This window comes from Anomalospiza imberbis, unplaced genomic scaffold (assembly GCF_031753505.1).
Source record: "Anomalospiza imberbis isolate Cuckoo-Finch-1a 21T00152 unplaced genomic scaffold, ASM3175350v1 scaffold_612, whole genome shotgun sequence".
Classification (NCBI taxonomy): domain Eukaryota; kingdom Metazoa; phylum Chordata; class Aves; order Passeriformes; family Viduidae; genus Anomalospiza; species Anomalospiza imberbis.
In genome coordinates, this window is record NW_027100227.1 from 48,291 (window position 1) to 65,289 (window position 16,999).

General features: G+C 37.2%; 1 protein-coding gene across 1 annotated transcript; it reads right to left on the reverse strand.

The window, feature by feature from the left end:
• Positions 1 to 24: 24 nt before the first annotated feature.
• LOC137467407 (uncharacterized) lies at positions 25 to 15,398 on the reverse strand (the record flags this gene model as incomplete). The annotated part of the gene is made up of 10 exons (XM_068178911.1): positions 25 to 291; positions 2,410 to 2,497; positions 2,647 to 2,710; positions 3,202 to 4,793; positions 5,749 to 5,809; positions 6,547 to 6,645; positions 7,797 to 7,855; positions 13,291 to 13,351; positions 14,089 to 14,187; positions 15,340 to 15,398. Coding segments are annotated over 10 exons (2,228 nt in total), but the record flags the coding sequence as incomplete, so codon positions are not given.
• Between the last annotated feature and the right edge of the window lie 1,601 nt (positions 15,399 to 16,999).

Here is a 16,999-nt window from a genome sequence, read left to right on the forward strand (position 1 = left end):
TAGCCATAAATTGAGTATGAAGTGTCCTGTTAAAATGGACGAACCCTTTCCCAAAGATTTGAACTACAAGGAAGTATAAATCAGAACTAGCTGTGTACTGCTTACATATAATCATACATCCTTGATTCCTGGAAGAAGAAACAACACTGAATAAAACACAACCTATATAGAACTTTTTTAAACTGTAACAGTGCATTAATGCTTCCTGGTGAACTTGAACCAGAGAGTCATCCAAGGGATGATTTTCACAGTTGGTCTTTCCCATCACTGTAGCTTAGTTTTCTGCATACCCTAGGGAAAAAAAAAAAAAAAAAAAAAAAAAAAACCCAAAACCTTTGTTTAGATGATTGAGTAAATGACACAAAAACAGTGTATTTGCTGAAACTCCAAGGAACAGGATTAAATTGAAACAAATTGTCAAAGCAAGGTATCTGAACGTCTTGACTGTGAACAGCAGCAGGGCTCCTTGTCTGCTTTCCTATGTGCTTTCAGATGGAAAGGAAGCTTTTCATGCAATGTCATTTAATGCCTCAGTAGTGCTACTAGATCAATCTACATTATGAATATCCATTAAACTTTGAGATGCAATCTTGGAATGTATTCACAACTAGTTAAAAGGTAAAGACAAGTGAGAACACCTTGCATATTACTTAAGAAATGGCATAAATTTTCTCTCCTATTTTAAACTAATTTGGTTTACATGCAACAATTAAATATAGCAGTAAAGCTGTAGGACAGTGTTCACACAGAGCTGAAGAGAAGTTCCTTAGATATGAACATTTCCTTTTCAGAAATCTCTTTCATAATCATCTTCTAGATAAAGTCAATCTGGTTCCAGAGAGAAAGACATTATTCCTTTTCTTTTCACAACCATTCATTACAAAATAGAGCATTTTTCCACATGGCTTAGGCTATAAACATCTGAGGGATCTGAAGCCATTTAAAAAGCTTCACTGCTGGGAACCACAGAAAGCTAAAAATATCACACCACAGGCCTCAGGAAGCTTTCCAGCTGACAGTCCATTTTGGCTACAAATCAGTAAACATGTATTTGTGTAAGTAAAGAAGAAAGGAATAAGATTTCATTCCAGATGACTTGGAAGAATACTCTGAAATCTCGACTTCTCTACTTATATGCGGTAAAGAAAGAAAAACCATTTCCTTTAAAACAGTGAGTAATCTTACAGGAATGGCTTTTTTGTATGGGGAGACAGGATGACATAGTAAGGAAAAAAACAAAAGGAAGAAATCCAAGACCTGAGAAGAACTTTGCTCAGCTAAGTGGGCATACTCAACATCACAGAAACATCCTTGCATACTCATCCGCTTGTCTCCAATCTTCCATTATATAAGAAATAATCCAAATATAATCTTCATCAATATTTTATGTATTTGTAATACAAGCCTCTAAATTTCAATTCCATCTTTGCGTAAACTGAAACTTTTTCCTTTACATCATTGAACTTCTTTTCTAATTAAATTCTCCATACAAGTAGTTTAAAAAAGCTTTCAGCCTTCCTTTGAACTTCTAATTCAAACACTGTCAGTTGATGTTGATATCACCCATATAGCCATCCCATCAAGCTTGAGCTTGATGAGCTCAAGCATAGTGAAAATATTTCCTGACTGAGCTTGGGATGTGTCAGGTGACAAATACATAGTGTCTGGTGACAAATTACACTTATGGCAAAAAAGCACGTCAAAAATGTTTTGCTAAATAAAATTAGGAATTTTTTAGAGAGCTTGTAATGATTTTAAAATCCTTAGAATATTAAATGCTTGTAATTAACAATCCAAGAGATCTGAAGCTTGATAGTCCTTTAAAAGTTACCTATTTTTTATGAAAACCCGACATTTTAAGCCAATATTCAGCGAACTGAAACGGGTGTCCTGCTTCCAGAGATCTAAATACACTGCCAGTAGTGATAATAGCAGGAGGAGAGGATCCCTGACATGTTCCAAACACGGGCACTGCTTGTTCACACAGAGCCAAAATGCAGGTAGTGATGCCCAACTGCACAGAGGCCAACTTTTGCAAGTCCTTTTAAATGGCAATATGCTGCACTCTTCTCTTGTCAGCTTAAACACAGAGCCACAATCAAAACAATTCCATAGCACATCTATATATAATAACTGCCTTTATAATGAACACCAGATAAGGATTACAGCAGGTATTCAGTCAGGTCATCTCACTGCCTTGTGCTCAGCAGCTCTCCTTGCTGGAGTCTGGCTAATTTTGACCACAGACACTTGCCTCTCAGTGTTCCAAGTCTGCAGGTGTGATTACCTTGGGCTCTCCCACACTCATTTCCATTCTACAAGTATGCATGTCACTTCCCTATCTTTAATACAGGCGTAAAGGAGCAAGAATTAATTTTGAAATCTCTTTTAAAAAGACGTTATTATTACCTTGGAGGACACTTCCTCACATTTCTGAAAGAGCTGCAATTCTCCATTGCCCCAGGCCAACCAGAGTGTGCACCTGCAGTCCCAGATTCTGGTGATTAGAAACAATGGATGAAAAGGGCATGAACATCACAGAATACTGTTTAAGTATCAGCATATTTAAACATTGGAAGCGCTTCAATGGGCAAATTTCCTTAAGAAAATACTCTTGCATGAATTAATGAAGTGTCTGAAACTAACCTTGCAGGAAAGTGCCAGGAATACCACGAAAACTTTCATCTGAAGAATCATGAGATCCAGAGCCCTGAAAATAAAGCAGCAACTTATAACTATTCATTAAAAATATATACTGTTTCACAACTTGCCTCAAAAGAAATGACTGTGAACTTGGAAATAAGTCTCTCATTTAAATCAACAAGTTTAATGATTCCTGTGAAACCCTATAAAGACTGTTTGTTTCACCTTGTCCATCTATAAAAGTAATCTCATCATTTCAGGACAACACCATAACTGAGTCACTATTTGAGACCATTTCTTCCAGTGACATTGTCTATTAAAATGGAGTAAAAACTTTCATTTAGAACCATTCCAAATTTATTAAGTATAGAGAGCTTCATCACATGGATCCAGGAGACCTGATGTCCCCAAGTCCCCAGAGCTGTAAAAGCTGACTGACCAAAAAGCACCAGAAGTATGCTATCCCTAGTTAAAACAGTTTGCAGCCCTAATCCATTCTTAAGCCCTTCTCCAAATATCTAAAGGTGCGCAATTTTTCCCCCCAAAGTCCTTAAATACCTGACAATGACAGTTGTGATCAGCAAAAGAGCTGGGGTTGCTACAGTTGTATCTGCTCAAGAAATCCATGCCACCTGTCTGAAGATCACCCTTTTTACTGTGGGAAATATCCTGACATTTACTTGAAGAAAAACAATGTTCTGGCCTAAGTTTCAGTCGCTTTACTGGTGAACAAGGAAGATGGTTTTGAAAATCTCCTCTTTTAACTCTGGGAATTCCAAAAGAAGTTTGGACAGGAGAATTAACAAGAGCATTTACAGTTTCAGGTATCTGTATTTCTTCATATTTCCTGAAGTTTGAAGCTGTCTGAAGCCCAGGAGATTTTGGAACAGACTCCCCACACAGTTTCTCATAGAGTCTGTCAAATTCTATATCACACTGTTTAGCAGACCTCCCAGAACCACTTAGATTACTCTTCACTGATCTTCCTTTCTCTTCCAGGTTCTGTGAGTTTAAAAGAGGTCTTGTCAATGTCAAAGGCTTTTGGAATTCTTCAGAACACACTTTGTAGTAGAGTTCCTCAAATGCATCTTCATATTTATTTGGCTTCTTTGAAGGACTCTGCTTCATAAACCAGGAGGAAAATGAGTCTTTGTGCTGGAAAGAAGTTTGTCTTTCAGAAATTATTTTTTGAGGATATACAAACACAGTATTTGATGATGATCTTGCAGGAGAACAATTTGTGATAGGCATAGAATTGTTTGTATTGCCATGGGAACTGCAAGCAGATGAAGACAACTCTGAGGCACCAACACAAGAGTCAGTTTTCTGAATCTTACTCTCTTTTACAAGATGAAATGCTCTTGAGTCTGAACTGGCAGTAGGTGTTATAAAACTGCGTTCTGAGAAACGTTTGTGAGTATATTTTTCAATTTTTCCATATTCTGACTTCTTTGGTGTGGCAGTAGTCTGTAATTCATCTTCAACTAGAAATGTCTCTCCCATTCTATCCATAACATCAGGAAAAGTAGTGTGTTTGCAGATTTCTAGGCTTTTTCCAGATGCCAAATGGTGTTCTGAACTTGAGTCAGAGTAGTGCATTTTGATTTCATTTGTATCAGCATGAGCATAAGGCACCAGCCCAGATGAACTACTACTGGGACAACTGTCACAACAGAATTCTCTGCTCTCATTTCCAGAAGTTGGATTTTGGTTGCCTTCACTTCTACAGCTACACATGCTGTGAGATGCTTTCATTAGTTTACAGGGTCTGAACCCTCTCATTTTGTCTACAGTGACATTGAGCTTTGGTCTTCTAGAATGCCTCTTCTTGGACTGTAGGTGTCCAAGTATGTTCTTCAACACTTTTCTCTGAGAATGCTTCGCCATGAGCTTTGTAAATATCTCTACCATTCCTGGATACAAGTCTGCAAGACTAATATTGCTGAAGGAGCATTCCTCATCTGCAAACTGGTATTCTCCAAGGATACTATCACATGAAGTTTTTCTCAGTTCTGGACAAGGTCGATGCCTGGGTGAGGCTCTTGTATTTGATGAAGTGGGAACAACAGAATGGTATAACTGTGGATATTTGGATGAAGAACACGTATTTGACAACTCTAGCTTCTTTCTGCAAACAGCAGCTTGACTGCCTATTCAAAAAAAAAACCAAAAAAAAAACCAAAAAAAAAACCAAAAAAAAACCACACACAAAACAAAAACCGAACAAAAAAACTACAATGAGTCAAAAAACAAAACTGAAGACAGAAAAAAATCCAAACCTATTAAGGCACTTCCAATGATAAATTGTATGACTTAAAACCAACTGCATATGATTCAGATAACCTTACTGATTACTACAAAAGAAAAAAATTAATACACTTCCTAACAATATGGAATTCACATATTATAGAGGAAAGAAATTAAATGTATTGGAAAAAAACACACTACTCAAAGTAGCATAATATACAGGTATTGATTGCAGAGGAAGACTTCTTTGCCATTTTGTGACTCCTGGTCAGAAGTAACAGCCTTCTCGAAAAGGTTTTATTACTTTTTCTCTGTGTTCCTTGAAAGCTTTGTACATGGCTAGTACAAGTGCAGCTTTTGCTTTCATAAACCACGATGAAAATAAGGCTTTCTGTAGATGTTAAGTCTAAAATATTTACACTAAAACAATTATGCTAGCACTAAGTCTGGAAAGTTCTGAACAAAGTTTACTAGCAAAGTACCACCTTGACTACCAGTTGCCAGCAGACCCAAAGCCAATGTATTACTTTCCTTAAATTTAAAATAAGCAGAACTAAAAACCACTGCTCTCAGTCAGCTAAACGCTGCCAAATTTTGTAACTATGCATATTTGCTCCTGAGGCTGCATAAGAAAAGCTGGATTTATATACGCAAGTTATTTGCTTTCTGTTTTCCAAATACATTCTGCCATAAGCAAAATCATGACTAACTTTCCTTTGAAATCCAGGCGATTGAAATTTTCTGCTGGATAAATAATGCCTTTGTTTATAAGAACGGAAATCTCTTTTATAATGAATTTTAATGAAACCATATTTTTCTAACTAATGTTTGACCAACAGACAAAAGACTTAATTGTACCAAGCAGTGTTCGCCCTGGCGAAGTTGAACGATGACTTTTCAATGAAACTGGAGTTTTTATCTGAAAAACAAAGAAAGAAAGAACTAAAGTAAAGTTCTGAGTTTTTTGCCTGTTAGAGATATCATCAAAACCTTACTTGTGACTTCCCTGCCTCTTGCTATTCCGGGTCATGGTCATGGTTTTTAGGGGCTCACCCAAGTTCAGACCAAGTGGAAAACATCTAGTCTAAGACTTCAGTAGGACGTTTTAGGAGTTACTAGTTTATTCTTGGAAAGCTGTTCATTATTTTTTCAACTTATACGTTATGTGTCATGTATTAATCCCTATCTCAAATATAAGAATTTATCCAGGGATCTATATCTACACACAGACCTGAATAATCTAGACATCTCTGGCAGCTCCAGCAGAAAAGAGAAGCTGTACCCTGTATCATGACACTTCACCTCTGATCTTCCTCACCCCCCAAATCAAAACAAAGCTAATCCTTTCTTTTTCTCCCTCAAGAAGCTCAGATTTAGACTTTTTGGAAAACAGACAGCTCAAAGATCAACCTGCACATCAGGGTTCAAAGATCAAAGTATAAAAGTAAAAAGTGAAAATAAATTTATAAAACATTTGCTCTGTTTCTTACATATCAAAGCTGTCAAAACACCAAGATCCTACAACATCTACACCGACATCAAGCAGAATGAAGAACAATGAGAGAACCACAGAGAAGTTGTGTTAGAATTCATTTAACTGCTACCCAGTTAAAGAGCTCTTTTATTCTAACTAATAACTTAGGAGAAATATGTTACCTTTATCCATTTGGGAATATTTCTCTCATCACCTTGTAATATCACATCCACTGGAACGATTTCTTCCTTGAAGATTTGTCCGTCCTCTACAATCAGATTCTAGGAGAAAAATAAAATATAAAAACACATAGAAATTATTGGCACAGGCAACTCCAAACCCATTACTCTGATTTACAGTAAACAAGTATACTTCAGATCAGGATATGCAACCAGCATAAACTTATCTTTACTGTATACTTATCAGGCAAAAACCCCCCCTCAAAAAACCAGAAAACCCCACAAATCCCAAGAAGGAACTACATGTGAAGATATATAAAAAAGAATAATTAACAAGTTTATTCAGGGAAGAGCACACACTGCGTTAAAGATCCACTGATAAAAACAATCGAACCAACAAACAAACCACCCAAATAAAGAAGAGAGTAAAAAAGGAAAATGGTTACCAAGCTCTGATAATTACAGCTGCAAATCTTTACATGTACTCTTAACATCCCATGAGAACTCATATACAAATTAAGGTCTACTCTGCAACAATCCTCAATATGACAGCCAAGAGAATTTTGTAAGAAAAGGCAATTCATTAGTCAAACCGTCCCTTTCTGAGAAGCAGATTGTATTAGCTGTTGTCAGACAGAGGACACCAGCACTGCGCTAAACGAGTAAGGAAAGTAAATCCCATTTTTGGCAACGCTATTTGAGCAAGCAGAACACAGGATTAAAATGGCTGCACACACAAAGTGTGTCGTATTTTTCCCCAACAATGTAAATACTCTGGCTAGTCCTGACCATAGTCTAGTTTGGGAAGCAACAGCAGAAGATTCCAGGCTGCTTTTGTTATAGCAGCCATTATTTCACATTTACCCTTTGCTTTAAGTCATGTTGCCTATTTATGCTAGACTCTCAGGTGAACGACCATACTTCTTATAAGTGTGTTCACCTTATGCTCCATCTGGTTCCTCTTTTTCCTTACCTATAAAGGCCCTTCTCAGAGCTGCCTGTGGATGAAGTACACTGTAGGGCTTTCTCTGGCCCACTGGTATTAGCAAGACAATAATATCACTTGTCACTGGTCTCTGTGACACTACTTATTGAACCCCTCACTTGCTAAAAATGTACATTAAGATGCAGACTATATCAAGTCTTCTGCTGACTGTATCAACTCATCTGGCATGTGTAAACTAGGCAAGAAGTTAATTAATTAATAGTATCTATTGAATCACTACATCCTATCAGACACCCAAAATTTTTACCTGGAGGTGAACGCCTTCAAATTTTCTTCCTACTGAGACTATGTCACCACTTCCTTCACCTGCAATTTGAAGGTAAATATTAAATAAAATCTAGCTGAACTCAAAACAGAAATGGTTTTAAACACACACTCTGCAAGTTATTGACTGCACTATTTTCATTCTAGAAAAGAGTTTTCTACACTGTAACTTTTGGCTGTATTACACTTCCGTTTCAATTCCAATTGAGAAGCACGGTTTGTTGGTTCATAAATGACTTTAGTAGAACAAAGAAGGGTAGAGAAAACTTGTTTGCAATCAGTTCTTTAGGATTTATATTAAACATTTCAGAGAGTAAAGTATCTTTAACGGTCTTTCTTTTGTTGCTCTGTAAGATTCATTAATCATTAACGCAGAATCCCCACTACATTCCTAACTATCCCAACAAAGACAGTAAGGGCTTCCTATCACACTTCCCTCTTAGCTGCTTCCTGTTGTCAAGACAACCTTAGCACTCACAAAGTGAGAAATAAGGCACACTTGAGAATATGAAAAAACAAGTCTGAATCTTTTAACTCAGGTTTAGGTAAAAGCACTCTGTGGGTGCTTTTGTGAATGAAATGCAAGAAAATATTTTTTCCTCGATGTAGCCAGACCTTCCAATTCATCATTAGCTAAAATCAGTCATCCATGAGCATAAAATACATGACTGCAGTTTCAGCCTGCTTTCTGAATTTCCCTGCACTCACCAGAAGGAAGGAAAAAGGAGAGGAGAATAACACTGGAAACTGTGAGTGGAAAAAACCTTGGTTATTATACCTAACACATCACTGCCTCGTCATACTACTCTTAAACTGCTGTTATTCTTTCTGCCATACAATCTTCTGCCTCCGGTATAATTGGGCACAAGCCTGTCAGATTGCTTCCTCTATGTTCATCAAGATGAACAGACTGGACTGCTACAAAAATGGGCAGGTCTTGAGATAAAGGGAACAACTCCTGTGTCCAGAAGTGGTTGACTCTATCATAACAATTATAAACTACTGAGAAATAGCTTGTATCAAAGCATGAGTTGATTTGTACGCAAGTGGAAAATTCTTCTACGTGTGAATCCTCAAGAAACTAATTTTAGTGTATCTTCAATGTGCTGGTAATAATACTTTCAAATCACAGGAACTTCAGTCATTAGCGGAAGGCCATGGCACAGAAAGGAAAAATAAAAGTACTTTCTCCACAGAACTGGAAAGTGGTTTTAAAGGCCAAAGGGAAATTCAGTAACACCTTTGCACCTCAAAGACAGAACAGAGAGGAAAAAAGAAAACTTCCACCTTTCACTCTCAAAAAAATGACCTTTATTACAGAAAGCTATTTCACAGGAAGTGCATTCAAAACACTACTATTCCCTAAATTATAACTTAGTTATCCCTTTCTCCAAATTAATTCAGCTTTCTGTGATAGGATAGTAGATACAAGTAACTGTTGTATATACAAGTTATTGTTGATGTATTCTGCCATGCTACTTCCTGAGAAAGCAAGAGGGTAATCCTAATAACTTTCCCTATCAAGGACAGACTAATACTTCCAGGGCCAGATGAGAGCTGTTCCACTTGCATTTTACCTGCTGTAGACAAGCTCTGCACACTTTCAACACAAAAATAGCGTATACTACCTGGAAGAAACTCTGCCTTCACTGAGAAGTGTGAAGTATTTGCATCTTTCAAAATAAAGTTAAATAGAGGTTAGATAAGTAGTAAAAGAAAAAACCCACCTGTATTAGATATTTCCGCACCAGAGTTGTCAGAAGATTCCTGACAAGCACACGAAAGGAATTTTAATAGCTGGTAGCTATAGCTATCTTAATTAGCCCATAGAATTTTCTGCTTTCACTACTTGCTCAATTTTTTTGGGGGGGTGGTGGTAGTGGTGAAACAAACACAGTTGTATTCCACAAATTCTGACCAAATCACACCATCTTTATTAACAAGTCTATACACAAACTTACTCTGAGTCAAAAGAAGCTATTCTAGACTACACAGATTTTACAAATAATACTTTAAAAGCTTACACCCACATATTGCCTAACTAAAAAGGTACTTGATGGTTAAAAGCCTATATCCAACTGCTCTCCCTCTCCCCCTTCAAATAAACCTAATAATCCAGTTGAAATCCAGTACAGGTATCATGACCACCTGCTCATAAATGATTTCTTAGCTTTTGACTCCCTAACTACATTTTCCCAAAGAGGTTGACACAGGATGGTTGGGGTTGAAGGGACCTTAAAGATCATCTCGTACCAACCCCTGTGGGGTGGCCAGATTGCTCCAAGCCTCACCCAGCCTGGCCTGGAACACTCCCTCAAAACAGATGCAATGTAGCACCCATACCTGGTGTACTGTTGAGTGCTCATCTTCAGAATCACTGCTCCATTCCTCTGATATTTTTTAGCATGAAAGGGAGGGAAAAAAAAGTTCTATTACTTTTACAATACTTAGCCTCTCTTGTTATTCTTGTTTTCAATTTCTTTGCTTTTTCCCTCTATTTATGTCCTATCACCAGTGGCTCTAGTAATTGGTTTCTTTTTATGACTCACTCTGGCCCATCACACTATAATGAAACACAAACCAAAGTACTCCAGCACACTTTTTATCACTGTTGAACGGTGCAGAAAACCTATTTTGTGTGCTTCATGTTCAAGGCACCTGTGCACATCTTCTAACACAGTGTGTGCTACTTTTACAGCGGAGTGTGATAGCCTTGGTCGGCTCAAACAGCTTTCAAAATTGTCTCTTCAGCATTTGATGATTCCAAAATAAGTCTATTACTTTAAACTTCTTTGCATGAAATTGAAGAAATTTTACTTTTAAGTTTTAGCCCAAATTTGTCAGATGCCGTTCTCTGTGGCCAACCCTACCTGCTATCATCTGAGAGTTAATTAAGGGTATTCCCTCTTCTGTTATTTACTTAAATAAAGCATAAACCAATAACGTGTGCAGGAGAAATCCTGCCAAAAAAAAAAAAAAAAAAAAAAAAAAAAAATCCCCTATGCTTCCCTCAAGATTGGACACAGACCACTGATAATTATTCTAAGCACAATTTTCCAACCAGTGGCTATAAAATCACTCTCTCATAAAATCCAGCAAGCATATACCTAGAAGGCTCTGGCTTAAAAGCTGTAACCTTCTCTGGAAATTAATTTTCATGATTTTGCAAAACTCTACTGTAATACCTTCCTTAACAACATATTCTTTTAGAAGCTGAATAGTGCCTTTTCCAAAGATAGCTGGATTGGGAACAGAGGGAATCAGAAGAACAAAGAAGTGTCCAGCTGAAATCCCTTACTGAGCAAGGTCTACGAAACACCACAGAGCGTATTCTGCTTCCACAAAACTCCTCCGGGAAAACCCTCATTGAGAACTGCAATATAGATCAATAAAAAAAAGCCCTCCACTCAAAGGATTGTCATTTGAATCAGTAAAACTTGATGAGGCTGCTGGACATTCTAGCCAAATAGTAAAGCTCAAGTCTAATAAAATGCAGGACTGTGAGTTAGAAAAAACAACACAAGTTATATTCAAAGGAAAGGGGTCCATTGACAGGTATTTGTTTAATGTTTACATGTAATAGCCCAAAGCTTTCTGTATCTTCCATTAAAACACTTAGGTCTACTTAAGAGAAAGCCAGGAAAATCTGTACATCATTGCCTTTAACAATCCATAGTCAGAGGTATATTTTTTGGGTTGAGGGTTTTAGGTGTATGGGCTGGTTTGGTTTTTTTTTTTTTTTTTTTTTTTTTTTTTTTTTTTTTTTTTTTAAGGCTAACAGCAACCACAACAGTTGAAATGTTTACTCGTGTGTCTTTGTGTTTCAAATAGAAAAACTCAAGAGCAAGCTATGGTTTTCTTAAACTGGATACAATCTGGGAGATTCTATTTTCTATGGAATAAATATAAATACATGCATAAGTATACAAATCTCTGCAGGCTTGTTTTTTTAAAAGAAAGCGGTTCACCCAACTTTAAGATTTAGTTAGAAATTTCTTCCCTAGGATGACTTAAAATGAAATGACACTTTACTCAAGTAACTTTAGAAGCTGCAAAAACACGTGTTTCTGCTTCTCTAGGTCATCTGTAACGCAGTACACTAAACTTTAAATTTATATGATCAAGACTTTCTAGCATTAAAGAACTACACGTAAACTCCTCTTTTTTTTTTTTTTTTTTTAAGAGCTTCTAGGACATTCAGATCTCAAAGTACATTAGCAAAGACTGGCAAAATACTTCTTGTAAAATACTTCAAGTACTGTATCTTTGGAAAAACCTAACTTTCTCTTCAAGTTTTACCACAGACTGTAGCCAAATTTTTGTACTACTTCACCCCATTAGCCAAATGGGACAAGAGCTAAAGACTGGGACCATCTGAATCTTTTTGTACCAGACCCTTATTTTCCAGCTCTACATTTAAATTTCTTAGGCTGCTTCAAAGCCTGTATCTGACCACCCTATGGACAAATTTGCTGGCAGTGCTGTGGAGGAAGAGAAGTGCTAGGCAGTGCTTTGTCCACTGGTGCTCCAAATAAAAGTTTCTCAGATGAAAGCCAAAACATAACACCAACCAAAAAAAACAAAACAAAACCAAAAAATAAACCAACCAAAAAAAAAAACCCCAAAACAAACAAAAAAAGCCCACTTCAAAACCTTGAGAGAATAGAGGCCAACATACCCTCCTTTAGTGAAGGGGGCATGGTGGCAGTTTGGCCGCAGTAACACCCAGCAATGCTACAGGCTGGGGACGGTGTGGCTGGACAGTGCCCAGGCAGAAAGGGACCTGGGGGTACATGAACATACACCAGCAGTGTGCCCTGGTGGCCAAGAAGGCCAATGGCATCCTGGCCTGTGTCAGGAATGGTGTGGCCAGCTGGACCAGGGAGGTCAGAAGTAACAGCCTTCTCGAAAAGGTTTTATTACTTTTTCTCTGTGTTCCTTGAAAGCTTTGTACATGGCTAGTACAAGTGCAGCTTTTGCTTTCATAAACCACGATGAAAATAAGGCTTTCTGTAGATGTTAAGCCTAAAATATTTACACTAAAACAATTATGCTAGCACTAAGTCTGGAAAGTTCTGAACAAAGTTTACTAGCAAAGTACCACCTTGACTACCAGTTGCCAGCAGACCCAAAGCCAATGTATTACTTTCCTTAAATTTAAAATAAGCAGAACTAAAAACCACTGCTCTCAGTCAGCTAAACGCTGCCAAATTTTGTAACTATGCATATTTGCTCCTGAGGCTGCATAAGAAAAGCTGGATTTATATACGCAAGTTATTTGCTTTCTGTTTTCCAAATACATTCTGCCATAAGCAAAATCATGACTAACTTTCCTTTGAAATCCAGGCGATTGAAATTTTCTGCTGGATAAATAATGCCTTTGTTTATAAGAACGGAAATCTCTTTTATAATGAATTTTAATGAAACCATATTTTTCTAACTAATGTTTGACCAACAGACAAAAGACTTAATTGTACCAAGCAGTGTTCGCCCTGGCGAAGTTGAACGATGACTTTTCAATGAAACTGGAGTTTTTATCTGAAAAACAAAGAAAGAAAGAACTAAAGTAAAGTTCTGAGTTTTTTGCCTGTTAGAGATATCATCAAAACCTTACTTGTGACTTCCCTGCCTCTTGCTATTCCGGGTCATGGTCATGGTTTTTAGGGGCTCACCCAAGTTCAGACCAAGTGGAAAACATCTAGTCTAAGACTTCAGTAGGACGTTTTAGGAGTTACTAGTTTATTCTTGGAAAGCTGTTCATTATTTTTTCAACTTATACGTTATGTGTCATGTATTAATCCCTATCTCAAATATAAGAATTTATCCAGGGATCTATATCTACACACAGACCTGAATAATCTAGACATCTCTGGCAGCTCCAGCAGAAAAGAGAAGCTGTACCCTGTATCATGACACTTCACCTCTGATCTTCCTCACCCCCCAAATCAAAACAAAGCTAATCCTTTCTTTTTCTCCCTCAAGAAGCTCAGATTTAGACTTTTTGGAAAACAGACAGCTCAAAGATCAACCTGCACATCAGGGTTCAAAGATCAAAGTATAAAAGTAAAAAGTGAAAATAAATTTATAAAACATTTGCTCTGTTTCTTACATATCAAAGCTGTCAAAACACCAAGATCCTACAACATCTACACCGACATCAAGCAGAATGAAGAACAATGAGAGAACCACAGAGAAGTTGTGTTAGAATTCATTTAACTGCTACCCAGTTAAAGAGCTCTTTTATTCTAACTAATAACTTAGGAGAAATATGTTACCTTTATCCATTTGGGAATATTTCTCTCATCACCTTGTAATATCACATCCACTGGAACGATTTCTTCCTTGAAGATTTGTCCGTCCTCTACAATCAGATTCTAGGAGAAAAATAAAATATAAAAACACATAGAAATTATTGGCACAGGCAACTCCAAACCCATTACTCTGATTTACAGTAAACAAGTATACTTCAGATCAGGATATGCAACCAGCATAAACTTATCTTTACTGTATACTTATCAGGCAAAAACCCCCCCCTCAAAAAACCAGAAAACCCCACAAATCCCAAGAAGGAACTACATGTGAAGATATATAAAAAAGAATAATTAACAAGTTTATTCAGGGAAGAGCACACACTGCGTTAAAGATCCACTGATAAAAACAATCGAACCAACAAACAAACCACCCAAATAAAGAAGAGAGTAAAAAAGGAAAATGGTTACCAAGCTCTGATAATTACAGCTGCAAATCTTTACATGTACTCTTAACATCCCATGAGAACTCATATACAAATTAAGGTCTACTCTGCAACAATCCTCAATATGACAGCCAAGAGAATTTTGTAAGAAAAGGCAATTCATTAGTCAAACCGTCCCTTTCTGAGAAGCAGATTGTATTAGCTGTTGTCAGACAGAGGACACCAGCACTGCGCTAAACGAGTAAGGAAAGTAAATCCCATTTTTGGCAACGCTATTTGAGCAAGCAGAACACAGGATTAAAATGGCTGCACACACAAAGTGTGTCGTATTTTTCCCCAACAATGTAAATACTCTGGCTAGTCCTGACCATAGTCTAGTTTGGGAAGCAACAGCAGAAGATTCCAGGCTGCTTTTGTTATAGCAGCCATTATTTCACATTTACCCTTTGCTTTAAGTCATGTTGCCTATTTATGCTAGACTCTCAGGTGAACGACCATACTTCTTATAAGTGTGTTCACCTTATGCTCCATCTGGTTCCTCTTTTTCCTTACCTATAAAGGCCCTTCTCAGAGCTGCCTGTGGATGAAGTACACTGTAGGGCTTTCTCTGGCCCACTGGTATTAGCAAGACAATAATATCACTTGTCACTGGTCTCTGTGACACTACTTATTGAACCCCTCACTTGCTAAAAATGTACATTAAGATGCAGACTATATCAAGTCTTCTGCTGACTGTATCAACTCATCTGGCATGTGTAAACTAGGCAAGAAGTTAATTAATTAATAGTATCTATTGAATCACTACATCCTATCAGACACCCAAAATTTTTACCTGGAGGTGAACGCCTTCAAATTTTCTTCCTACTGAGACTATGTCACCACTTCCTTCACCTGCAATTTGAAGGTAAATATTAAATAAAATCTAGCTGAACTCAAAACAGAAATGGTTTTAAACACACACTCTGCAAGTTATTGACTGCACTATTTTCATTCTAGAAAAGAGTTTTCTACACTGTAACTTTTGGCTGTATTACACTTCCGTTTCAATTCCAATTGAGAAGCACGGTTTGTTGGTTCATAAATGACTTTAGTAGAACAAAGAAGGGTAGAGAAAACTTGTTTGCAATCAGTTCTTTAGGATTTATATTAAACATTTCAGAGAGTAAAGTATCTTTAACGGTCTTTCTTTTGTTGCTCTGTAAGATTCATTAATCATTAACGCAGAATCCCCACTACATTCCTAACTATCCCAACAAAGACAGTAAGGGCTTCCTATCACACTTCCCTCTTAGCTGCTTCCTGTTGTCAAGACAACCTTAGCACTCACAAAGTGAGAAATAAGGCACACTTGAGAATATGAAAAAACAAGTCTGAATCTTTTAACTCAGGTTTAGGTAAAAGCACTCTGTGGGTGCTTTTGTGAATGAAATGCAAGAAAATATTTTTTCCTCGATGTAGCCAGACCTTCCAATTCATCATTAGCTAAAATCAGTCATCCATGAGCATAAAATACATGACTGCAGTTTCAGCCTGCTTTCTGAATTTCCCTGCACTCACCAGAAGGAAGGAAAAAGGAGAGGAGAATAACACTGGAAACTGTGAGTGGAAAAAACCTTGGTTATTATACCTAACACATCACTGCCTCGTCATACTACTCTTAAACTGCTGTTATTCTTTCTGCCATACAATCTTCTGCCTCCAGTATAATTGGGCACAAGCCTGTCAGATTGCTTCCTCTATGTTCATCAAGATGAACAGACTGGACTGCTACAAAAATGGGCAGGTCTTGAGATAAAGGGAACAACTCCTGTGTCCAGAAGTGGTTGACTCTATCATAACAATTATAAACTACTGAGAAATAGCTTGTATCAAAGCATGAGTTGATTTGTACGCAAGTGGAAAATTCTTCTACGTGTGAATCCTCAAGAAACTAATTTTAGTGTATCTTCAATGTGCTGGTAATAATACTTTCAAATCACAGGAACTTCAGTCATTAGCGGAAGGCCATGGCACAGAAAGGAAAAATAAAAGTACTTTCTCCACAGAACTGGAAAGTGGTTTTAAAGGCCAAAGGGAAATTCAGTAACACCTTTGCACCTCAAAGACAGAACAGAGAGGAAAAAAGAAAACTTCCACCTTTCACTCTCAAAAAAATGACCTTTATTACAGAAAGCTATTTCACAGGAAGTGCATTCAAAACACTACTATTCCCTAAATTATAACTTAGTTATCCCTTTCTCCAAATTAATTCAGCTTTCTGTGATAGGATAGTAGATACAAGTAACTGTTGTATATACAAGTTATTGTTGATGTATTCTGCCATGCTACTTCCTGAGAAAGCAAGAGGGTAATCCTAATAACTTTCCCTATCAAGGACAGACTAATACTTCCAGGGCCAGATGAGAGCTGTTCCACTTGCATTTTACCTGCTGTAGACAAGCTCTGCACACTTTCAACACAAAAATAGCGTATACTACCTGGAAGAAACTCTG